The sequence below is a fragment of the Erpetoichthys calabaricus genome (assembly GCF_900747795.2).
Source record: "Erpetoichthys calabaricus chromosome 1 unlocalized genomic scaffold, fErpCal1.3 SUPER_1_unloc_26, whole genome shotgun sequence".
Classification (NCBI taxonomy): Eukaryota; Metazoa; Chordata; class Cladistia; order Polypteriformes; family Polypteridae; genus Erpetoichthys; species Erpetoichthys calabaricus.
Window position 1 is genome coordinate 1,419,882 of NW_026261592.1, and position 27,000 is coordinate 1,446,881.

At 42.1% G+C, this 27,000-nt stretch overlaps 1 protein-coding gene and 1 long non-coding RNA gene across 2 annotated transcripts in view; one reads left to right on the plus strand and one right to left on the minus strand.

Annotated features, from left to right (window-relative positions):
• Positions 1–21,493, minus strand: part of LOC127526405 (uncharacterized) — a 272,184-nt gene extending 250,691 nt beyond the window's left edge. The window contains exon 1 of the long non-coding RNA XR_007933974.1: positions 21,352–21,493. This is a non-coding gene — a long non-coding RNA (uncharacterized LOC127526405). The remainder of the gene's footprint in view (positions 1–21,351) is intronic.
• LOC114643290 (NACHT, LRR and PYD domains-containing protein 12-like) overlaps positions 1–27,000 on the plus strand; it is a 547,995-nt gene that overhangs the window by 379,721 nt on the left and 141,274 nt on the right. Inside the window, exon 10 of the mRNA XM_051921829.1 lies at positions 21,331–21,504. Within this exon, the coding sequence (XP_051777789.1) occupies positions 21,331–21,504 (174 nt within the window). The remainder of the gene's footprint in view (positions 1–21,330; positions 21,505–27,000) is intronic.

Below are 27,000 nucleotides of genomic sequence, written 5' to 3' on the forward strand. Positions count from 1 at the left end.
AGTCTCTAGGAAATCCACTATAGGACTGTTCTGCTTTCCCAGATTTAGAGACTGTCTTGGGTGATTTCACGAGCTTTATAAGCTCTTCCATAGAATGAAAGTCTCCCCAGTCTGGCTGGGCAAAGATTTTAGGGAGGCTTTTTAAGAATATAAAGCAGGCTACCTGCTGTACTATTTGGCAGGTGGTTAATTCAAATGGCCTTAGCCATACGGCCACCTGCTCCCAGAGGTTCATATCCTGATCCTGGATTGATCTCTTTGGATCGAGTTCCCATTTTTTTATTAGTTTTGCCTGCTGGACTGGGGATAGCCCATAGTTATCTGGGACCTCAGCCCCAATAGGCGGCTTAGTTCTCTCCTCCGAGACAGCATAATAAGCCCTTTTTGTTTCATCCTCAGAAACCAGCCTATGCCTGTGTGTCCCTTTCACACTCTCAATTTGGTAAATTATAAGCCCAGTGTTGTATTTGAGGAGCAGAGCCTATACTGAGTCCTTCCTGACCCCAAAACGCACTCCCCCCCCCCCAGAAAATTGGCCCTAATACTTTCCTACCTGGTTGTGTTCATGTCCGAGTCCCGGTTTCTTCTAGGACTTCATCCTGCCGACTGCGCCAATGTGACAATTAAGAGTCCAAGACATCATAAAGATTTGGGGCAGCCACCCATGTATTGTTTTTCCCAGCTGCAAAAGGGTTTTAAATCAGAAGCACGACGTGCATATCACAGAGTCCAAAACAGAATTCACTATAGTAGCCCAAGATGGAGACTTTAAAGGTCTGTAGGGAACTGAGTCGGATGTTTTATTACACTTACTCAGACCCTCTAGCTGCCTCCTATTCACATATGTGTGACTAGGCCCCCCCCCCTCAGACCAGACCCATCGAGTCGGGCGTCCTGCACCGAGAGGTCGCGGGCACGAGAGAGAGCATCAGCGTTGGCATGGAGAGAACCCTTACGATGAACTAGTGAAAACTTGTAAGGTTGAAGGTCAAGAAACCACCTAGTGACCCATGGATTCGACTCCTTGTGAAGGGCCATCCACTGTAAGGGAGCATGATCCATCACCAGAGTGAACTCCCGGCCCAAGAGGTAGTACCTCAACTGTGTAATCATCCATTTAATCACAAGAGCTTCCCTTTTCCCTTTGCATACCTGGTCTCCCGATCCAACAGTTTCCGGCTCAGGTACATGAGGGGGTGTTCAACACCATTGATGCTTTGGCTCAGCACGGCACCCAGGCCTGTGTCTGAAGCATCTGTCTGGACAATAAAAGGGATAGAAAAATTAGGAGCTTTTAATATTGGTGCTGGTAAAGGTAAAGAAGTAAATAACATTCGATCTGGCTCTTATATACAAAGTACAACGACGGCAGCTTCAACGTTCAGCTATAGACTCTTCAGTATGCAAGCAACTCTCCACGCTAGTGTTTAGATCTGGATGGTGTATGTGCCCAAAAAAAAAAAATTTTATTGCATTCTCGTACCATTGCTTGCGTATATATATATATATATATATATATATATATATATATATATATATATATATATATATATATATATATATATATATATATATATATATATATATATATATAAAACATTTATAAGAAAATCTAAACAAAACACACAGCAGGCTTATTGGTCTCAACTTGTTTATAAAATCATTGAAATGGTGGTGCACATATGCCTGATTCTTATGCCTGCCTGTACAAAGAGTGGCATGGCGGTCTGAGCAAACCTTTGTCACACATCACAGATATAACTTGTTAAAATATTTAAATGTGATATCTGTCTCTTTCATGAAGCAATAACAGAAAGCGCTCCAACTTTCAAATCAGTTCATTATCAGTTAATTAAATGCTCAGTTGATTACAGACTGACTGAAGTTGGGCCGGAGTTGCCTTGAAAGCTTGTGTGATGGACGGCCAGCAACTTATCCCAGCCGACACATCCAGGCCGCTAGATGGCGTCTTCCCTGCTGCATAGAAGTTCCCAGGATTCCCGCAGGGCACCATGGTAGATGGAGTTCGGTTTCACAGCCCTGTTGGGGACCCTGGGGGCCACCGTGGGACGCTGCAGGAAGACAAGGGGATTTTTATTTCCTGTATAGCCTGGAAGTACTTCCAAGTCACGAGGATGGAAGAACTGAAGTACTTCTGGGCTGAAGAAAAATATAACACTTTATCTGACCCGGAAGTGCTATGGGATCACGTGGACTGAAGGACAGGAGCACTTCTGGGTCAAGAACTATTTAAAGGACTGTGGGAAATCCAGCAGGAGAGCAGGAGTTGGGAGGAAGAGTGACAGAGCTGCTGGATGGAGAGGAGGATTGATTTATTGTTGATTATTATTGTATGATTATTGAGTATTGTGGAGGTGGAGGTGCATTTTGCACATTTTTATAATGATTAAAAATATTACTGGGACTTTTATCTGGTGTTAGGGCGTGTTGTCTGTGAGTTTTATGGGGCAACAGCGACCCGAGTGTCACACTTGAATATTGTAATCAGTTCAGGTAGCCAATTAAAGGGGTCATTTTGCTTAACTTCTCATTGAATGCATAATGGGTAACAGGGTACAACATTTTATACATACTGAAACAAGCACCAAGATGGAAAAACGAGACAAATACTGAATGGGAGTTAAGCTCAATAATGGGAGTGTTTATTTCACAACAAATATTAGTCTTCTAACTTCTTAAAATAAGAAAGTGTTCATTTTACCACAGACTTAAAAACACATTTTCTGCCATTTACATGTTTTAAATGGTAGATGTATAATTTTTGTATGATGATGACTGATTTAATAGATGATTTAGACATCCTGGAGCCGACATTACAGGGACCATCAAAGATGAATGGCTCAATTCCAGTTCAGTTATGGGTTTAGAAGAGTCGGGTATAGAAAACGGACAAATGGAAGAACAGACTAACATCACAGTGTGACTGACTCTGCATTCAAAGGTGCAATAAAAATGATTTACTGTTCACTTCACTGCTGCTTACAGTACTTGAAATACCAACACCACAATAGTTTGAGTGTGATTTACCGATGGTCACATGCTTCTCTAACTTTAATGCAACTTCCACATCAAATTTGTGTTTTATAAATTCCAAATTCTGCTTAAGAAATGGCTTACACACATTTTCAGGCCCAGCAGTTGGTTGGTTTTCCTTCTAGGAGTCACAATGAATCTGAAAACACGAGAGAGAGAGACAGAGACCTCAATTGACTCCTGAACACCTTTACTTTTAAATGATCTTCTGGTTTATTACTAATATAAATGTGTAGCTAACTAAAGTTGTACCACTAAAATGAAAGTGACGGGCTTGTTAGTGCCCTTTAGTCCCTCATATGCAGGATTCATTAAGCCAACTGTTCAGAGAACAAAAAGACAACTTTAAAAATCACCTGACATACAAAAGATGCACTGCAGCCTATTGTCTAAAGAACGGGAGGCTTGTTCTCCAAGAAGTCCAAACTTATTATGAAAATTACCCCAAAAGCCAACTCTGCCAATTGTGCCTCATCTTCACCATTGCTGTGTGTGCAGTTTGATTGGCTGAGAGATGACGTGAAAAATAGGAGGCCAAGCGGGTTGGATGCATCAACATAACATGACATTGAATTGCCACTCACCACACTCTTCAAATGCAGGAGTAGCCAACCATCACAACCTCCATAATCAAATATAAACTGACAGGAGATCCTGTGACGTCACTATTTCAGTTCAGTTTATTTTGTAATGCGCTCTTCACAGAGTGCAGGCTCAGAGTGCTGTAATGAGTTCATAAGTAAAACACAATTATAGACGTCACAAAATCATAATGCACACACATACACTGAAGAAAGAATTGGGGTGTTAAAGTTGGAAAAAAAAAAACATTTACTGCTGGAGCAAAAGTTAGTTGTGATGTGCGCCAGTAGCTCTATTCCACTGTAGGACAGGTTGGCATTGTCCCATTTGGCTTGGCATTCTGTGGCACACAAGGCCTGATAATTAATCAGAATAAGAAGAGGAGCAGAAAGCCGACTGCACTACCACCACCTAAACAGCAAAATGAAGGGCAAAACTGCGGCTCTACCAACATTGTGGTCATCTGAGTCATCTGAGAATGAAGACAAAAGTCAAGGATCAGCTGACATGTCTGTGGAGACACCTTCACACAATAAGGAACCGAAAAGAACTTTCATGTTTTAGGCTTGAACCCCCAAACTGAACGCTGGTTAAATCTGATGACCAAATAAAGCACTTGATCTGTAACTGGAAAGGACCTTTGATTCAATTTGATCTCCAGAGGCTGATGTTTCCTTTAAAGTCAGGTATGAGCATTTCTTTTAGAGCAGGAAGCTGACCACACTACAGTGACCAAGACAGCTGTGATCTTTGAGCTTTGGCGATCAGAGCTCATTCAGTGTGTCAAAGATCCACTCCTCTAAACCTGAGCTTTGTGGTCATTGATTGAGTGTCTTCTTAATCATCTTGTTGATTAGGTGGTCCTCTCTTGAAGTGATATTACTAACCGAGCAAACCACACTGGCCATCACAGAGTTGTAGAACATGTAATGAACGTCACAACTCATATTAAAGGAGCAGAGTCCGCTCAGTAAAAAGGGGTCCGCTCTGCCCCTTCTTATGTACAGCAGCTCCACTGTGTTATGAGACCAGTTCAGCCTGTCATTGATGTTATTCTCTCATATTTACTGTGTGAATAGATGAGGACACTCGTTAGGACTGAGAGAGGTGGTCATGTCAGACTGAATTCTCATCCCTGAGCCTCCAACCTGCATCTCTGAATTTTCATCTTTTCTCTTTCCATTTCAGGTTTAACACACAAATTTCCTAAACTAATACATACCTTCTCTCATGAGGATCTCCTCAAGATCACAGAGTTCTACAAGCCACACCTGGCTTATGTGATTGAATACGATATCACAAGTATCCTGCAGAATCTGGCCACCAAGAACATCCTCACCAACAATGAGGCCAAGGTAGGCAGGTCTCCCTGTCAGTACGAGGCACAGAGAGCTGAGCAGAAATGGTGAGCTCAGGAGAATCATCTGAGACTGCCTGGCCCTCCATAGTGGGACTTTCTGTTATTGTGAGGTCATCAGACCCTACTGACCACTCTGCTCTGCTCCCCCAGTGGTCTTTTCTAAAGTAGCCCTCTGGTCACTTGCTTGTCTTTCAGAGATTCAAAGCCAAAGAAGAGGGTCAGGGGCGAGCAGGTGTGGAGTCCTTCATCAGTGAAATAATGAAGATGGAAAGTGTGGTACTGGTGAGCCTGTGGAAGGCGCTGGCTGAAGAACTTGTGAGATTTCCATCACCAAACATGACAAGAATACTAGAGGAGGTCACAGAGGGCGGTGAGTTAATGGGGTCTTGAGAGAGAGCAAATCAATGAATGTGTAGAAATCAAAGAAAGAGTCACAGGAACACCAAACACAACATTACTGTCTGTAGGCCGCTGGTCACACAACTGTCAGGTCCGTCACTTACACCAAGACGTCTCATTGTTGGCCATCAATGCCAACACTTCCTCCAGTTCCCATCATTTTCTCTTTTATGTGTCTGTTAAAGTCCTTAAAGGGGTCAGTGGTCCTACCATATTATTTAGTAACTGGTGTGCTGCTGTTACCCGAGTGCCACCTGTCATGACTGCACATTTGACTTGCATGTTGCCCCTTTAACACTTTATAAGCCTACACCTACAGCTCACTTGGCTGATCAGTAATAATATTTTCTTTTTCTTTACTTTAACAGGATGACACAGATTCTGTTGTTTTCTGACACCACTGATGTCTGTGTGTGTAAATGTTAGCTTTAGAAGCCCCCAGATGCCCACACTCATGCTCATCATGTTTGTATTTTCAGACATTTCTCCTTCAGATCCCCATGAAGCTTGTTGTTCCCGTGAGGTCTCAGTAAAGAGTCCCTGCTCTCCATTTTGCCTCCTGCTCTGCTCAGCATGATAAACACACAATATGTCTCCTGTTCCTAATACTGTCTGGTGTGTCATTTTCTTGGTTTTCTTTCCTGGACAGTTAATTTCAGACTCCCAATATGGACACACATTGCTGGTTTGTTCTTTACTTTCAGACATTAACTCTTCATTGTTGCCAGACAAAGTGCATCTTCGTTTTTGATATTTTTCTGGTTGTATACCTCATTGTGTACTTCTGTATACTTTTGTTAATCTTCCTCTTTACTGCTGTAACTGACTCTTCTTGTTACCTCACCAGGACCAGACCTCTTGATGAACATTCAGGCCAGTCTCCAGCCCACTCCCATTGATGCTCGTATTAAAGGTAAGCCTGGTCTTGTGTCTCCGGTCATCAGCTCCTCCAGGGCTCTGCTCCTCAGTTCGAACAATTGTGATGAGATCAGGCCATTCATCTCATAAAGCTCACTAATCAAAATAACTGTCAGCTTTTGAAGGGTCCTATTGTCCACATTTTTTCCTTGTGTCTGTTGTTCTCTTTCTGGAGAAAAATGTGCTGCAACAGACTTTATGTGCCTGAAAATCAAAACTGCACACAACACTCCAGATGAGGCCTCACCAGTGTGTCATAAAGCTTTAGTATAACCTAACGTGACTTGTACTCCACATAGGGGCGCTATATGACCTGGCATCCTGCTAGCCTTATTCATGGCTCCTGTCCACTGTCTTGATGTAAGTGATGACCATTTCACTACAATTCCCAGGCCTTTCTTCTTTCAAGTTTCAGACCTCTGATTGTGTATTTTAATCTAAAATGTTTACTTCCTACATGTAACACATAAAACATTAATTTACATTAAATCTCATCAGCCACATGTCTGCCCAAACCTCTATGCTCTTCAAATCCCTCTGGTTCTGAATTATCTACCAATACACCCAGTTTGTTATCCTTGTCAAAGTGAAGTGTTTGATCATTTTTTTATATTAAAAAGAGTATCACCCCCAACATTGACCCCTGAGGGACACCACTGTTAACGTGATCAAGTTCTGATAAGGTTCCTCTCCTCACATCTCTTTGCTTCTTGTGTTTGAATCAATTCTCTACCTATAGACAGGCTGTGCTTTTTATTCTTTTACACGTATCTAGTCTGCTTTTGTTACTTCCTCTTATAATTTCACCTAACCAGTAAGACATTATCTCCTCATCTAAACCCACGCTGACTTTTCACTGGCACTCCTGATCCTCACATGTGCTGCTGTGATCCAGTGATCCCGAGGACTTCAGTTGCTCATACATCATGAAGATCTTTGAAAGGCTGGTCCTCAAACTGCTCTAACCTCTGGTTTGAGAACATCTCAATCTTCTGCAGTTTGCCTATCAGACACATGCAGGTGTTGAGGATGCTCTGATCTCCATGCTCTAGAGAGTCTACTCCCACTTGGACAAAGCTGGCATCACAGTCAGCATTATGTTCTTTGATTTATCCAGTATCTTTAACACCATTTTGCCTCATTGACTGTGGAAAAAGCTCAAGACTTTGCATCTTGATGCCGCCACAGTCTCCTGGATCACAGACTACCAGACCAATAGACAAGTTTGTTAGGCTGAGGGACTGTGTGTCAGAAATGGTGGTGTGAAACACTGGAGTACCTCAGTGAGCTGTTCTGTCTCCCTTCCTGTTTACTGTTGCCACGTACAGAAATTCTCAGATGACTCCTCCATCACAGGCTGCATTACTAACAGAAATGAGTCGAAGTACAGGAGGCTTATGAAGGACCTTGTTGTGTGGTAAAAGAAGAAACCACATGTGGCTCAGATGATTTAAGATACAGAGTTATAAACAGTCACTTGATATGTCTATAAACTCCTGTCCTTATCCTCGGTTATTTGTAAGGTTAGCCTAGTTAATGTTCAGGTAATTAAAGCCCTCCATGACTGTAAAATCCTCCTTTAAACTGGTGTTTGTTAATATTATAAAAGAATGTAATTTGATGTCATTTGGTTGTCAGTAACATACTCCAAATATGAGGCCTTGATCCCTAATGCTGTCTCATTGTACCAAACATCCTCACTAAGCTGTAGCTCACCATCTAATTGAAGACGACTTACATTTAAATTGTGTTTTATATACATGGTGACTTCCACACCTTTACAATCAACATCTTTCATGAAGAAGGGACCTGAGTTTCCTCATAAGCTTGCATATTGTAATCTTTCTAGTCAGCCAATAAAGGGGTATTTTGCTTAACTTCTCACTACTGCTATCTTCTTCTATAATACGCTACTGTGGTTGTTTGTTTGTCTGTCCAGGATTTTAAATCACCTGCAGCTCGCAAACTGTTTATCTATCTATTGACCTGAAATTTGGTACACATACACTACGTGACATTTACCCTCTGCTATTGGGTGATGATTGACCTCCAAGTTTATTCTTCTTTTTATTTTTATTTTATTTTATTGTAGAATCAACTCTCAGCAGCAGCCAGCAGGCCAGCCGTGTGGCACATGTGTACGGGCGCCGTTCTCATTCCTACCACCTTCGCCGTCACTTCTCCTACCTCTTCATATCTTAAATCATTCTTGAGGCAGACTGAAGTGCCAGCTTAAGTGAAAAATTAAGGAAAATGTACTAAGTAATTGCAACACAAACACTGACTTAATCAATTTTAACATGAAAAGATGCTGACTAAAGAAGAGAAGAAGCGGGCCGCTAGGGTGGAAAAAAGAAGAGCTGCTCAGGAAGCAGCAAGCATATCAACCTCTGAGCAAATGAATGGTAAACATACAGATAAAGAAAGAGGAGGAAAACTAGGAATGCTCAAGTCAAGTGTATTCACTGCACGTTTCTGGTAATATTATTAATGCAGGGGATTACAGGCATATTCAGACCCCTTTAAAATCTGCACATTTTATTTTGTTGTAGATTTAATTTGAATCGGAGAAATTGGCCATTTCTGCCCTTCATTGTACATTCAATAACCCTTAATGAGAAAGTGACCTCATGATTTTGCAAAAAATATTCCAAATCAAAAACTGAGATCTTTCATTCCTAGACTTCTTTAGACCCTTTGCTGTGACACGCCAAATTGTGCTCAGGTGTCTCTTGTTTGCTTTCATTCTCCTTGAGATGTTTCAAGAACTTGATTAGAGTCCACCTGTGGCTCCTTGAATTGATTGGATGTCCTTCTGAAAGGCTCATGTGTCGCTGAGTATAGAAGGTTCAACAAGTCACACTGCATATCAGGACAAAAAACAAGCCATGTAGTACAAGGAACTCTCTGTACAATCAAGTTGTGGTGAAACATGGAATGAAGCAAAGGGATAAAACCATTTGTAAAGCTCTGAGTGTTCACATGAGGACAGTGGCCACACTTATTGTGTAATAGAAGAAGTCTAAAAACACCTGGGGCCTCTTGCATAACTCTGTGCGTAAGATTTACTCTATAACATGACATACGGACAAAAGTGGAAATGTGTGTACGCAGAAAACAATCCAGATGCACAATTCTGTGCATTCACCAACTTCCATGACTTCTGCTCCAAAAATCCCGGTCAACGTGAAAAGTAATGCATGTGCACGTACCTGCTGCCACTCCCCAAACTCCTCCCAGAATTATGCCTCTTTGAATATGCAAATCAATATTAATAGCCCTTAAACTCAGCAATCTGTGAAAAGAAAATGGCAAAAGCAAGGAGGGGAATAAAAGAATTTCAGTGAATACCAAGTGGAGGCAAAGGAAAAACGTACTATTTGTTGGTTTAAACAGTGATATAAACAACAAAAGGAAGTTGATTGAATGACATAGAGTGTTGGAGAAACTCAAAAGTTCAAATTCAGAAAGTCGCACAGTGCCCGAAATAAATAAGAAGTTGTCACATATAAAAGTCGGCGTGAAAAGGCGAGTTGCAGCCCACCGTCTGAGTGTCATATGAAAGCTTATTAAGGTACAGAGAAAAAAAAATAGACACAGTGGGGAAAAAAGCATGAAATGTCAACTTCAATCTCAAAATTTCCACTTTAATCACGTAGTTTATTTTGTCATTAAAGTAGAACATCATAAACTTCATCTTAAAATCTTTTAATTTACTAGTTTCTCAAATCCCATCGTAACTAAAGTAGCACATTAAATGGTTTGTTTTGTATATGATCTTCTATGTGCTCTGTGTGTGTGAATCACTATGTGCTTCTTAAACGGGCTTTTTCTTCCTCTGAAAGGACACAGAATCCATTACATTTGTGATATTACAGCTCTCTGAATAATTAAAATACTGAGATGTATACTTGATATCATTTTCATGATGATAGGAGTTAAAGCACGTTATTGAACATGGGAACAAGGTGGCACAGTGATTGTGATGAGCTGGCGCTCTGTCCAGAGATTATTCATGCCTCATGCAAGATGCTTGCTGCGCCGTGTGTGACCTTCGATGAAATAATTTATTGCAGCAGTACTGTCTCTTTAGAACGTACTAACCCTCAATTCCTGTCCTTCCTTTTCTTTCTCCAATCGCCACACAATCAGCTCTGTAATAGACGTTAAGCCATCTGTAAGCAGAGAATGCTGATTCTTCAAAACTTTTAAGGAACATTGAAATATCTTCATAGTACGTGTTTAAGTGTCGTGCCAGCCCCAGCAAGAACACAGCACGAGGCAGGAACACTCCCTGAATGGGGCTCCAGCGCCTCGCTACCGCTGCGGTACCGTGTCCTCACATGTTTAATTATTAACAATATAGATTATTTAAATGAAGTTAGTTTTATCTGTATAATGTAATAAACATATTTTGCTGCATTTCATCTTAAAATGGTATTGTCACCATATGTAATTACGCGCTTTATAAAGTGGCTCAGGTTGTGCAATATTATAACTGCATTGCAAGTTTACAGTGAGGTAATTGTCCTTATAAGTACAAACAGTTCAAGGAGCACTTGATGGACTGATTGAGTGTGTTTATAGTTCTTCGGATGAAACTGTTTCTGAACTGCAAGGTCCGTACAGGAAAGGCTCTGAAACGTTTGTCGTATGAGAGCAGTTCAAATAGACAGCATGGCTGAGGCAGCGTGTGCTTGATGGTGTATTCCGATAATTCTCTTTCCGATCAGCTGCTGTAGAGCTGTGATTCCACACCCAGATACAGTGATATAAATACTCTGAGTATTACAGTGAGAGGAACAACGCTAAAGCACCTATGGTATTTGGAATAGTTTGGCCATTCTGTGGACCATTATATTGTTACAGGTTAATTACAATCAGATGCCTTAAACTAATAAACAATATTAATTTCAGTGTAAAGCCGCGTCAGGGATGTGGATCTAAAAAATAAAGGGAAACCACACAGGAACTGTAGCACTGCTTTGACGCTGGGTGCTGCCAGTTTGCAAAACCGAGCGGAGAACTTGTGTACACAAGGGTTTGAGCTGGCGTGAAAATGTGTGTAGCTTTACCCAAGTTTAGTTTTAATACATCGCAATTTGAGCGTGGAAACGGGCTTACACAACATTTTTGTGTGTACACACCGTTTATACATGAAGCCCCAGGACTCTTCATGGAGAACTTTCTATCCATCCACAATGAGTAGCTGGGCAGGAAGGGCCTCAGTCAAGGAGGTGACCAACAATCCAACAATAACTCTTAGAACTTCAGAAGTCCTCTGCTAAGATGGGAGAACCTGCCAGAAGGATATCCATCTCAGCAGCACTCCATCAATCAGGCATCTTTTGGAGATTTGCTAGATGGAAACTCCTGTTAAGCAAAAGGCATATAAAGAACTCTGAGAACATGAGGAAAAAAGAATCACTGGTCTAGGGAGACAAAAACTGAACTCTCTGAGCAGAACTCCAAGCACTTGTCTGTCAAAGACCAGGCACTGTTCATTAGCTGTCTAATACAATCCTACGGTGAAGATTGGTGGTGACAGCATCTTGGTATCAGGGTACAGGGACAGGGAGACTGGCCAGAATTGAGGGGATAAGGAATGCAGCCAAATCCAGAGAGGTCCTTGAAGAAAACCTGCTGCAGAGATCACTCCACCTGAGACTGGGTGTCTTTTCAGTGCATAAAGTCCACAACACTAGAGTGGCTTCTGATCAAGTCTCTGAGTGTCCTTGTGTGAGCCAACTAAACCTCAGTCTTACACACCATAGAACATGTGTGGAGAGTCCTGAAGATGGCAGTTTACAGAAAGTTACCATCTAATCTAATGGAGTTTGAGAGGATCTACCAGGAATAATGGGATAAACTCAACAAATCCAGGTGTGCAAAGCTTATAGAGACTTAAAAAGAATATTTGAAGCTGGAAATGCTGCCAAAGGGGCGTCTTCAAAGTATCTTGTTAAGTGGCTAAACACTTGTATTAATGAGAGATTACGGTTTTTGATATTTAATAAATCCTGTGTTCGCTTTATGGGTTATTCAGTGTTGATGGATAGGCAGAAATGTCAAATGTATCTATTTAAAATTAAATCTGTAACATAGTAAAATTTTCAGAAAGGGATGGAGTCAGAATACTTTCCCAGTCCACTATTTGTTCAGTTACACAGAACTACTCATACAGTTTATTATTTTTTTCATTGCATTTAAGGCCAGTGATTTAAATGTATTATTCAATTACCTTTGACTCTTTGAGTAGAAACTTCTGAATTGTTTCTGTATTTGTTTTTACACTGTAGTGTGAATTCAATTATGTTATGTTTTAAACCAGGCCTGTCCTAACCTCCCTACTACCCTCTCCCCCCACGCTGATCTTTGAGTTATCTACTTATATGTCACACCTAACACCTCCGCACCTTGACATTGGTGTCCCTCCTGATCAAATGCATCTTATCAAGTCATCCCAATGCCCCATAAATCTGTGCCTTTCTATCCTACCCCAACATGAGGCACTCATTTAAACTTTCTAATCCCCTCAGTCTTATATGGACTGAAAAGTCAGAACTTCAGAGAAGACCACCTTGTCAGTTCCACTCCTCAGTTTGGCACTTAACTCCTTGATTGTCAAAGTGTCAGTGTGCCCAAACATTTGTCTTATTTTCTATTATGGCCAATGAGAACTAAATCCCCCCAACCCTTGCCAGCAGCCTGTTCACCCTTCCAAGGAGGTGTCCCAACTGTCCATCAGGTAGACAGCACACCCTACAAGAGTCTGACCACACAAGAACACAAACCTAAATCTCAATCCTTCTGACGACTGAGTCCTGTACTCTCAATGATTTTGTCTTTGTGGGATGACTGGTTTTCAATTGACCCACTGGGGTTCCTCCACCACAGAATTGTCAGAGTCACCATTAAGCTCCACAAAGGCCTGAAAATGGCTGGTACCTTCCATCTCTGGGTTGGAGCCCTTGGACATTGTTCACCTGTAGCCTTGTGTGTACTGCATGTCCAACAATGACATACAGTAGCTGTTTCTACCTGTCTGCTTGAAGTCTCCTATCAGGTTCATGCTATCCCCCTAAAAAACACCTGGGCAAGATCTGTAATCTCCTACTGCACCACAGGTTAGCCGCCTCTTCAAGTTCAGTGACTGCAAGGTGCTGGATCAGCTGGCATCTCCCAAACATTAAAGTCAGCCTACAAAAAGTCAATTTTTTTTTTCTTTCTCACAAGTTCTCTTTGTGACTTTCAGGCCTCCATGAGACACACAGAGGTGGTGTGTCTGAATCCACAAAAACTCTGGAGGATCAGGCTTCTCTTAGTGATCCACGCACCAGAGCTGTGGGCTTTGAGACTCGATACACAGAGCTGATGGTCATCAAACAGTTCAAAAGAACCTACAGTGAGAGACACCATGAACTTGAGAAGATGGGGAGAACTCATGCAGAGCTAATAGAGGAGCGGACAAAAGAGAAATGTGAGCGAATCTGGACAGAGCAGCTTTTTAGGAGGAGTCCAGAAAGTGAGACAGACCCTCACATTGTCGTGGTCAGTGGGGTGGCTGGAATTGGGAAGACCACCATGGTCCAGAAGATCATGTTTGACTGGGCCAGAGGCACTCAGTACCAGAGGTTTGCTTTTGTGTTCCTGTTTAAATTCAGGGAGCTCAACCTACTAGACACAGAAACAGAGCCACAGATGCCTCTGACCAGTCTGATTGTAAGGCACTATAGATATCTCAATGACGTGAGGCTGAGTGAAATCCTGAAGAAACCTGAATCTCTCCTCTTTATATTTGATGGCCTTGATGAGTACAAACACAAACTGGACTTCACTCCCAGGAAGCTCCCCTCAGACCCAGATGACTACTTTCCTGTTCACTCCCTGGTCACCAGTTTGGTCACAAGGACATTACTGAAGGGCTGTACAGTCCTGATAACAACCAGACCAACAGCCCTGGAGACCCTGGACATGGAGAGAGTTGATCGATTTGCAGAGATCCTGGGGTTCTTCCCTGAACAAAGGCTGATGTACTTTAAGAAGTTCTTTAGTGATGCTGATCTGGGCTCTGAGGTTTTTCAATACGTGGAAGAGAACGCCATCCTGTACACCATGTGCTTCAACCCCTCATACTGCTGGATTATCTGCTCTGTGCTGAAGAGCCACTTCATGACACCTGAAGAAGAGCGAGGAGTTGCCCCCAGAACTGTCACTGAGCTCTTTGTGATGTTTCTTCACAACATCCTCACCCAACACAAGCGAGAAGCCAAGGACCAGAGGGGGATTCTGATCAAACTGGGAAAGATGGCTTATTATGGAGTGGCAAATAGGACTCTTGTGTTTTATGACAAGTTTGAGATGTCCACCTTTGGTCTCTGGCCAGTACTGTCCTCTCCATTCCTCTCAGGGTTCCTCAGAGAAATCCTTCAGCGAGAAAGCACTCTGGAGCACACGACATACACATTCTACCACCTCACCCTGCAGGAGTTCATGGCTGCCTGCTCCTTCTACCTCGATCCATCAGGGGGCATCGAGGAGCTGCTTGAGAAGTTGGACTTGTGTAAAGATGGCCGGTTTGAGATTCTCACTCGATTTTTAGCAGGACTGGCCAGATATTCTGTCTTTAAAACACTGGGGGGAGTCATGGGGGAGTTTGAGAGGAAGACAGCAAAGCAGATACTGGAGTGGGTGAAGAAGAAAGCTGAAGAGGTGCTACAGGGACGGGATAAACGTGAAGCTCTGCGAGTGTGTCAGTGGCTCTATGAGACTCAGAATAAGAAATTAATCAGAGACGCCATTGGGAAGGATTTAAAGATGGACTTTAGTCAGACGACTTTATCTCCTCTGGACTGTGCTGTGCTGGGCTCTGTCATCAGCTGCTGTGGAGAACTAGAGGAGCTTGACCTGTCAGAGACAAACCTCACCTCAGAGTGCATCATGAGACTGGCGCTGGGGCTCATCTGCTGCAGACGTGTCGAGTGAGTAATAAAACCTTCATGAGTTTAGTTTGACTGTCTGTGGACACTGAGGGTGACATTAGTGTGTCCATCAGGGAGTGTCAGGCCTACAAATAGACGAGGGTCCATGTCAGAACATACACTGCTGTGTGTCACAGTGCCACCTGAAATCCACAACAGCAGCTAAATAACAACAGAAGTCAAATAATAATTTATATAGAAATTCACTATTAGACCCTCTTTGTTGAGAAATGAGAAAAGTACAACTGATTAGAAAGTTCTAGAAAAGACATTTTTGTGTTATTGTTAGATATGTCTGCGCATTGAAAGCCTGTTTTGTAATTTTTGGAGTGTGTTATTTTAAAAACAATTTTTATTAATAGCTGCAGGAATCAATAACTTTAATCACAATGTCAGTTACAAATCTGTAGCATGTTCACTTTTGTCTAAAGAAGCTTAAAGATAATAATGAGACTCTCCTTCATCATGGAGAATATGAAAGATCAAACACACCTCAGTGTCCACAGAACAGTGACAAGTGACGGGGACACAACCTGTGTGGGGTCTTCATCAATAAATAAACTGTGGTGTGTGGTGTGAGAGGAGATAAGCGAGGAAAACACTCCTTAGCCCCCCTAGTAGACATCAGGCAGGTGATGGGGTCAGACACTGGTCAGAGATGGCGCAATTACTAATTAGGACAAATGTAGCAACAGACGCATTGCATTCAAAAAATAAAGAAAATATTAATCACAGGAAAAAAAATAAAAATTAAAAAAATAATAACCAATAGCAAAACTCCAAAAGAAAGAATTCACCTGTTGCACTCATTCAAATCAATAACTTGGTGAAAAAACAAGAAAGAAAGAAAGAAAGAAAGAAAGAAAGAAAGAAAGAAAGAAAGAAAGAAAGAAAGAAAGAAAGAAAGAAAGAAAGAAAGAAAGAAAGAAAGAAAGAAAGCTCTAAGAGCCCAGCAGCCATCAGCTGGCTAAAGTTGCTCCCAATGGTGAGACAAACCACAGCCGTCTAACCTGAGCACTCCGTCCACTAAACCTGCGCCGCTTCTCCCAAATCAGTTCCCCTCCTGAACTGAAAATCCCCCCTCAGTCTTCTTTCACAGGTTTGTAAATGAACCAGCTGTCTGCTACACTAAAGTAACATGCGGACATCTTGTTATGCATTCTGGGAGTCCCCCATTAATAAGAATAACACGGTTAGCACTAATGAACTCCTCTAGGAACAAAAGGGACAACAAACCAACGTCCTCCGGCCGGTCGTCTCTCCCCGAGTGCTGAGTTTGTTTTATTTCACCTCATCACTCGTCAATCACAAATCACCAGCAGCCTCATATTGGCGTCCAACGGCAGCAGCTGCGTCCTTCATGTGCATTGCGGGTGTAATCAGGAATGTGGAGCCCCCCAGCCGTGTAAAGTCAAATCAAATCACAGTGACGCCCCACTTACATCATTCTGACTAAATATGACAACAAAGTAAATACTTTCAAAAATAAGGAAAAGAAAGAACTCGCTACTAACTCAAGGTGGTCTTGTTATTTATGGATGATACAAGTGGGGCTGCAGCCTCTAACACCTAAACACTGAAACAACTTTATATAGAAAAAAAGATTCAACATGTAATCTTTTTAATGGTAACACAAGTTCCATAATTACTGTACTTTGTTAACAATTTTTCTGAAAATAAAACTTGACATAAAACGTGTCCTGGCTCATCTAATAATTGAAGTGCCAGTCTGAGGGGGCTGCCATTGTGCCAGTGCCCTCCACAGAAGAGTCGTCGTCTGTCGCTGACATCACGTGTGCTGTAGAATGTAAAGTAATCATACGTGAGTGCTCAGTTATTTCACGTGTGCTGCGGTCATATTAATACTTTTATTAATTTATATCCTGTTCCCAGTATGTCATGAAAGTGTAAAGTGATATCTTTATAAATTAAAATGCTGATTATAAAGAGCGTAGAGTTGGTGGAGAATAAACAGCCTGTAGCAGAATCTTTGTGGTGAGCAGTCGGTGATGAAGGAGTCCGCTCCGACCATGAAGAGGCGCCATGAAGAGACAGCACTGACCCTCAAACACTTCAGAGACCCTTTTGTGCTGCTAAAGTCCGTCAGTCCAAGTGCTCGGCCGCCCGCCGGTGAGGGGAGGTGAAGGTCCAGCCTTGGAGTGTCGCCCAGAGCTGAGCGGAGTACAATACAATAGCATACAGTGTGTGTGTGTATAGCGCAGGGACAGACTCTCAGGTGAGTATTGATGATTATAAATATACAATTAGCACAAGTAAAGAAACAGATTTGTAAAACACACAGAAAACAACGGAGAGAGTGAGCTACAGGAATGGAAAACAACAAAATCTAACAAATAATTGATTGCTGAACTCTGGTCTGGTTATTCAAAAATGAAAAAAACAGATTTTTATTTAATTTCAGTTAGTTTTCTGTATGCAGTTTTAATTTCAGTTTAGTTTTTATTTTTCACTCTTTTCCTTTCACTTTTATTTTGTTTAACATAACTCTTTTTCACCACTTTAGTTTCAGTTTTCATTAACAATCCTAACCTCTGAACTCCGGCTGTCTTCACTCCTACTGTAGAAATATGGAGTTCATCTCTGGAACTCGTTTTAGTCAAAGTGATCCTTCACGGGGGGCAGCACAGAGGTGAGCACTGGTACTCCACATCTCCAGGCCGCAGGGTCAAATCCCACCCTCTTCACTGACTACTTAAGGTCTTTAGGGTGTAAAGCAGTTCAGAAGTAAACCCCCCGATGATCGTCACGTAGCTGACTGGCCTGTCCATACGACAGCAGGACATTAGCAGCAGATTTGTGATGGAGTCACATCTGAGAGTCGACACCATCAGGACTGGCAGCCATGACACTATGTGGTGTGCCAGCTTTGTGTGGTCAGCAGTGACATGAGAAGGTCATCAGTCTGACCACTTCATGGGCTCACATGTCACATGTCACTTTATATTTACTAACTGACTGAATGTCTTGTGTGAATTCTAGTAATCGACTGACTGCCACCTCTAATCTGACAGCCATATTTAAAATGTTTCTAAATTCACAAACCAAATCCTCAACAGATGGACAGCACTGTGACTTTTCTTGTCATTGTGAATGTCCATTCAGGTGGCTTCTCATCAAGCAGTGACATCAAATGACCAACATGAGCTGATTTTTAGAATCAGGATTTGGCTTACAATCAAACACGTCCTTTGTTAATTCAAACATCCCCTCCATCTTTAGGGTCTCCAGTAAAATAAATCACATGAGGACTGGCTGGTCCTTTACGTGACTCCCACCAGCTACTGGCAGACCACCAGCACCTTGATTTATGTGAGCACTTGAAGTAGGAAGATCAGTTAGAGTTTGTCACAAAGTATTTGTGACTTGTGTCATCGGGGTGTTTAAATCTTTAACCTCTCCTTGAAGGTCCTTCATATCTTTGTAAACTCGTCTTCTCTCACTGAGTCACTCATTTTAAATGATCTGAGTTTAAATCAGGACTACAATAAAAACAGCAGAAAGAAAAGGAACTGAGAGAAAGATGGGAATCGAGAGCCAGAAGAGGAGATCAGAACAGGAAGATCAAAAAGCCGAGTGTCAGAACTGAAAGTGAAATCCAAACTCGCAGTCCAAACACAAAGCACCAGTTGTGACGTCTGACTTTTAAACACACGTGTGCTTATTCTTTATGTCACATCCACAAACTCAGATAACTCAGAAGTCCAATGGACTGAACTTTATACTCCTTGATCTTTGACCAAAGACTTAGTGTGACTCTGAGTGTCACTTTATAGCAACTCCTTTACAACAGACACACAGAATAGTGACACACAAAACATGAAGAGGATGTCACAGGAAAACAGAAAATATCATCAACTACCTCAAAGTGTAAAGAATTCAGAAGAAGTCATAACAGAAATAACACAAAAAAACACACAATAAAAAGAAAACCACGAAAAAAATTTGCAATATTAACAGAATAAAAAAATAAACGCAAATCATTACAATAACACACTGTGACAAACATGGGGTACAAGACCACTGAGCAGCTCACCTCGGCCTTGGAGCTTTTGAAAACTCTGATGCTTCCCAAGTCCTGCGGTCTGCGGCCTGACGAAGCCTGAAATGCGCTGCTGACTTACTTGCTGACCTCATCTTTGGTTCATCTTCTTGTCGGCCATTAAGAAGATTTCAGTTGTCAGTCGAGAACAGAAACTCAGCTCAGTGCGTCCTCCTTGTTGAAGATCTCCGGCACTTCAGAGTTTGTCCAATGACATTTGATTTGTGGCCCTTGTCACTTGTATGTCACTCTCATTTGTACACATTTTACTTTAGATGTTTATTGTCACCATGTCTTTGAGTACTTGACTTAAAAATGTAAAGTCAGCCAACACCCTAAAGTCTTATCAGTATAAAAATGATAAAAGAATCAGCACCAAGATCTGAGAGCTCAGTCGTGTGTTCAGATTTGCTCCCTGGTCCCTGATGTGTCTAACCACTGTGCCACTGTCCTGTTCACGTCACACGTTTGAATGTCTGTGTGTCACTTCAGCCCTCTTTAGCCTTCACACTTCGACCAAATGTTTAACAACACAATAATCAAACACTTCAGTCAGTCGACATTTTTAGGTCATCTAAAGACACAAAGCGTCCCATTTGATCAAAGGCCTGATAAATCAAATTCACCGAGATGGCCGCCTTCTCTTCACACCTTCTCAGGCTGACTGACAGCTCATGTCCCGCCTCCTCTGTCATTCTGGCCAATCCTGATTCCCAGTTCTGTGGCCTAGTGGCTGAGGTGCCACACTTGACATCCCAGTGACATGGGTTCAGTTCCTGCCTGTCACATGCTGTGTCACCCTGAGTGAGTCACTTCACCTGTCTGTGCTCAGAGTAAAAATACAAGGAGAGAGCTGGACATGTAAAGTGACTTTGGATTGAAAGGCTCTATATAAGGGGATGGCTTTGTGTCTTTTCATATTTTTTATCTGAAATATCTTCATTTATATTTGCACACAAATTCTAATTTATAAACTGCATCCATTTGTCCACTTTGTCACGGTGACACTCAAACACATTTTATTCTTCATTTGATTTTCATTTTTCTATGTCTTATTATTTTATCCTCTGACTTATTTATTGTTCAGTTGGTGCTTAAGTGGCCATGAAGAGCAGAGGCCTGTCCAGGGTCCAAACTCTCTACTGACCACCAAAGCTCTTCAGTTCACCATGTCTGTGACAGTTGGTGTGTGCAGTGACAATGAGAGAGACTCTTGCTGTGACACAACAAGGCCGTCACCTTAAACCTGTGTCACCTGCCGGCTGAGTGGAGTTTGTCCATTGAGGTCTGGTGGCTGATAGGCCTTAGAGAAGATGACTGGACAGAATGGAGCGTCACTGTGAGCAGCTGGTGACCCTCTGTGTGTCCCTCCTGGACTGGACTGTCATGTCCTCCTGTGTCCCATCACCTCTCCTGTCACCTTTCCCTTGTCACTTATTTATCTTTGGGCTCGTTGTGTTTATTTGTTTGTGTTGTTAGTTTGTGACTAGCGCTCTATAAAATAAAGGCTGACTGATTCACAGCTGCTGTCACTGAACATCTGGAGAGGCTGACATTTGTAAATGGCCTCCTGTCAATCATTTCAGTTGTGTCCTCACCCTGAGTCCTGAATGAAGGACAGAAATCTGAGTTTGTCACTCGGCTGTCACCAACTCAGAGAACTGCATCTGAACACTCAAGTGGAGGACAAGGTCAGTCCTGCTATGTGACACTCCTGTCCAGTGTGACGGCTGACATTCTCTCATCACTCAGGGTAACCTGACAGACAGAAGGTGCTTCAGGTATATAGCGCCTTGAAGGGCAGCATTGGTGTGGAGTTCAAATTGTGTTTCAGTTCAAATGCTAGCAGCAGCCTGCTGTTCAGTGACACACCTGAGCATCCAGCTCTGCTTGCAGTCATCATGTCACTTATTGAGACCACCGACTGTCTGTTTGTCTCTCCTCATGTCCTCACTTCTCTCTCTTTATCTCCACAGCCTGTCTTATTGTGATCTCACCTCCAGATGTTCCTCAGCTCTCTCCTCAGCTCTTTCTGCTCCACACTCACGACTGACTGAACTGAACCTGAGCGACAACAACATGGAGGATTCAGGAGTGAATCAGCTGTGTGAGGGGCTGAGGAGTGAAAACTGCAAATTACAGAAACTGAAGTAAGTGAACAAGAAGTGTGAGTGTGTGTGTGTGTGTGTGTGTGTGTGTGTCTGTGTGTGTTTGTGTGTGTGTGTGTGTCTGTGTGTATGTGTGTGTGTGTGTGTGTGTGTGTGTGTGTGTGTGTGTGTGTGTGTTCAATTTTATTTCTTCTGACTTTATGGCTCTTTATGTTCCACACCCACCATATAAACATTGTTTTTAATCAGGACAGACGTCAGTGTCACACGTGAGCAGACAGATGAACGTGACGAGGACACAGCTACAGATTCCTTTTTAATTGTTAAATTCTTAAAGACAGCATTGTGACCCTGAGCCCCTCGCCCACAGTGGTCTCTTTCATCCTCTCATCGTCCTTTCTGTTCAGCCTGTTGTTTTATTTCTTCTCCCACAATCCCATGTTGTCCAGTCTTTATTTTGGTCTCGACTTTCTCCACATCCTCTTGTTATGAACTAGAGAGTCTTCAACCACGTAAGTCCCAAATAAAACAAATCAAAATACCCACCAGAGGGAGGTACCATCAAACTCTGGGTAGGCACCAAAAAGCGCAATGAACAATCTTTATAAATACAAAGGATTATTTTTGAAAAAAATGCTCCAAAGCACAAAATAAACTCCAAAGAGCACAAGAGGATTTGCTGAAACAACAAAGGGAATCCAAGGCCAACAACATCCCAATACACAAAGCCAAAGTATGATAATAAAATCAAAACTCCGGTAATGATGAAAGCACAAGAATAGTCACAAATGCAACGAAACTCAGCACAGCAGGAGGAGAATCAAAAGGATTAGAATTTCAAAGAGTGTGGACAGTAACGTGAGACAGGAGGTGACCACAGGTAGACAGACAACTCTGCAGGTGTCCATCATTACTGGCGAGTCTTCTGTCATCTCAACCATATACAAGTATACAGATAGGCGAAATTGCGAAGCTCAGCGTCCATCCAGAGTGTAACAACATGAAGTGCAAATAATTAATTAAAAATAAATTAAAAATAGAATTAAAATTAAAATTTAAAATTAAAACTCAAACAAGACAAGACATTGTGCAAAGACAAGACAAAGAAGTAGCAGCAATATTGACGTGTAGTAAGCAATATGAACATTGATGCAATGTATGGTATTTGCAATCTAGATACATAAATATAGTCAATAGATATGTAATATAATAAATAAATAATAGATATAGATAATACAGAAATGATCAGTGTATGATAATAGTTGTTTAAGACATGTGTAAACAATAACAGGACAGAATGTTTCACAGCAGAAGGATATCAAGAGTGTCAAAATACTTAAAGGTCAGTATGAGATTTTCAGTTCTTCTCTACCTGCACAATCATCTTTACAGGTCAGTGGCTCACATGTATAAAAGTTCTGTTTTTAGAGGTGGTTGAGCCCATGTGGAAGGTCCCAGGGGTCAGCCAGGTATTAAAGAGTCTAACAGCTTGGGGGTAAAAACTCTCCTGCAGCCTGGCAGATCTGGCTCTGATGCTGCAGTATCTTCTCTTGGATTGCAGAAGTGTGAAAAGTCCATGTGATGGGTGTAAGGGGTCCTGCACAATGCTGACAGTGCGTTTGTAAAATATGTCCTGCAGTGAAGGGAGAGGCACCCTAATAATGTTCTCTGCTGTCTTCACTATCCTTTGCAGGAGGAGAAACACAGTCAGTGTGAGGAGAAGAGACGACTAAAGTGACAAAAGACAATGAAGAGTGGACAGCTAGAGATGGACTGAAGTGACAGATAAGGACAAAGAGAATAGAATAGCAAAGATAAGGAGAGACAAGGGAAGGAGATGAACAGAATGAAGAAAAGGATGAATAAAAGAGGAGGACAAGGCAGAGGATAAGGAGTAGGAGAGAGACGAGGACAGACAGAGGAACAGGAGGAAAGGTGGACAGCAGCAGTAGAAATGACCAGCCTGCCATACACAGACAGAGAAGGTGACAGGGAGGAGAGGATTAGGACTGAAGGCAGTGTGGACAGTAAGGTGGGAGACACAGGAAGTGACCGCCATTATAGCCAAGTGGACTGAACAGGCCGACATCATTCTACAAGACATGACCCCCAGGTGTACACAGGACATCGACATATATCTGTCAGTGGACTTAGTGACCGACAGGTGGACACACACATCATGTGTAGTAGACATCCAGACACACTGAGAGGATTCTGGGAAGGTGACCTCAGTGGACGTGTCAGTGAGATACTCCAGTGTGAGAAGTGGCGCCCTCTTGTGTTTGTAACTCACATTTGTGTCTCTTGTGGGACATTAAAACAAGAATCTCACCACATGATCAGTGTAGGCTGTCACATGACTTTCTCAATAATCCACTATATAGCGCCTTTTTGATATTTTTATACACATATGGTCTTCACTGATGTCATCACAGGTCCAAACCCTCTGCCTCACAAATCCCTCTTTTGTCATTTCAGTCAGTCAGGGTCTTCCTCAACGCCAGCAGACAATCAAATGGCCGACTGGAGATGTGAATAATTTGACGTCACTAAGGACACCTGTCACACTAGTCCTGTGCCCCACTGGTCACTCTGGTCACTGCGTGATTCTCTTTACTACTAAATGCAAAGCTGTGTGGTGACACATGTCAGGGGTCAGTGGTTGTGTGCAGGTTTTAAATTAAAATGGTGGACTCAGAGGGGCGTAGGTGGATGTGGTAGTGTGGGGGAGCAGAGCAGCCCTGGAGTGTTGGTGGTGAATTGGCGGAGCGCACTTTACACCTGCAGACACGTGTGGTTCAGCCAGTGTCCTCATTAGTGTTCTGGGGTGTGGAATTAGACACCTGCACCTCAGTGAGTTTAAAATGAGCCTCAGCAGGATAATCAAGAACAAAACTGAACAGGAATGAAAAATGAAAAGATGGAGATGGAGGTTAAATGAGAAATAAAGTAAATGCAGAATTGTGGCTGAGCTGATGCAGTGGAGTGGAGGTCAAGAAGTTGGCCTGAGATGAGTGAGCACATGGCACTCAAGGGGTAAGGTCAAAACCTGCCTCATTTTTATCTATGAATTATTATTGACTGTGTACTGTGATTTTAACCTCCACCAATGAACACTCTTTATATTGGGGAATATTAATTTATTTATTTGTTAATTTATTTATTGAAGAAGCACTTCACTTTATTTGTGTTTTGAACACTTCATTTTGTTGTATTGTTAAACCGTTAAGCACTTACCATCTCCTTTTGCTTGTTTCTGTCCTTATTGCTCAGCTCATCCTCAGACTTGACTATTGACGTCTCAGTTTCATGTGAGTGTGACAGCTGTGGGTAACCAAGGCCATCACAAGCCGATTAAGAGCATATTGATCAGAGAGGCCATAGAGGAGTCACAGGGCGGCTTTAAGTCAACATATTTCAATGTCTTTGAAATGAACAAGTAGGCATTAGCACAAAATAACTGCTAAGTACAACAAGGACAAACTCGGGTTCAAGCCTGACCTCAGACGACTGGGTGGAGACAAAGAACTGGGAGGACTAGAAAAAGGCCGAGAAAAGGAGCAGAGAGGACAAGAGGAAGAGATGAGACAAGCTTGGTGACAATTCTGTGCACATGGCTATGTGACCAATAACAAGTAGTAACCCATACTTTGAAATAAGTTAATGTCTTTTTAAAGCTATCTCAAGTTGTTTTTGAGATATCTTGAAATACATTCTAAGATATCTCAAGTGAAGTAGAGACCCATTTAAAGATATCATGAAATGAATTTAAGATTTCTAAAAATGTATTTTAGGTCTTTCAAATAAAATTGAATTTCAAGATATCTTAAAATAACTTCCCATATGGTGGGCCAAATGAACATTTAGAGATATCTGGAAGTGCATTTTAGATATCAGTCAGTCAGTCATCATCCAACCCACTATATCCTAACTACAGGGTCACGGAGGTCTGCTGGAGCCAATCCCAGCCAACACAGGATGCAAGGCAGCAACAAACCCAGGCAGGGCGCCAGCCCACCGCAGGTCACACACACAAACACACCAAGCATACACTAGGGCCAATTTAGGATCAACAATGCACCTAACCTGCATGCCTTTGGTCTTTGGGAGGAAACCGGAGCGCCCGGAAGAAACCCACGCAGACACGGGGATAACGTGCAAACTCTACGCAGGGAGGACCTGGGAAGCAAACCCAGGTCTCCTAATTGCAAGGCAGTAGAGCTACCACTGAGCCATCGTGCCGCCCATTTTAGATATCTCACAGTGAATTAAAGATATATGGAAATGCATCTGTTTTGTCTTGGTAGAGTATTATATTACTCTACTTTCCCTTTTTATATTATTAATGTGTAGCCTTTTTTAGAATGCCTCAAATCTCCCAGACTTACCCCTGTTTATAAAGTATTGTACCATTTAACTTCTCCCTACCTTCCATTCTACATGTATAACCTCAGGCAATTAGGTGTAGTAAAAGACAAGCAGGAGTTAAGTTACAGTACACTTTAAATAATGGATTATTGATAATATTCATAAATAATAACAATAAGCAAAGTACAAGTGAATATTGGCAACCATACATCCTGATAAATGGTGCTGTGTAGTTTCAGGTGGCACACAGACTTGTTAGTTACTTTAAGTGTCTCTAGTTAAATCCTCATTTTTGGTCAGCCATCTTCAGAACAGGCTGCATGACTGTCTCAATATGGCTGCTGAGCTGTGCTCTTCATTGTGTTGTCCTATTCAGTTCATGGTGTGAGATGCTCTTTCATCAGATATTTGTAAGAGAGAGAATGAGGGGTAAAGCAAGCAAATTTATAGATTCTCTGTCCACACCCTACAGCCAATAGGGCATCATGGTACTTAAAGGCTTCTGATACAATCCAGTTCCAAACAGCCACACTTCAGGGGGGTATTTTTCGTACGTTGATTACTCGTTTAGCCAGATGTAATAGATAGATAGATAGATAGATAGATAGATAGATAGATAGATAGATAGATAGATAGATAGATAGATAGATAGATAGATAGATAGATAGATAGATAGATAGATAGATAGATAGATAGATAGATAGATACTTTATTAATCCCAAGGGGAAATTCACATACTCCAGCAGCAGCATACTGATACAAAAAAAATAATATTAAATTAAAGAGTAATAAAAATGCAGGTAAAAACAGACAATAACTTTGTATCTGTCAGTGGAGCAGGACGGTGACAGCAGTCTGTCGCTGAAGCTGCTCTTCTGTCTGGAGATGATACTGTTTAGTGGATGTAGTGGATTCTCCATAATTGATAGGAGCCTGCTAAGCGCCCGTCGCTCTGCCACAGATGTCAAACTGTCCAGCTCCATGCCAACAATAGAGCCTGCCTTCCTCACCAGTTTGTCCAGGCGTGAGGCGTCCTACTTCTTTATGCTGCCTCCCCTGCACACCACCATGTAGAAGAGGGCGCTCGCCACAACCGTCTGATAGAACATCTGCAGCATCTTATTGCAGATGTTGAAGGACGCCAGCCTTCTAATGAAGTATAACCGGCTC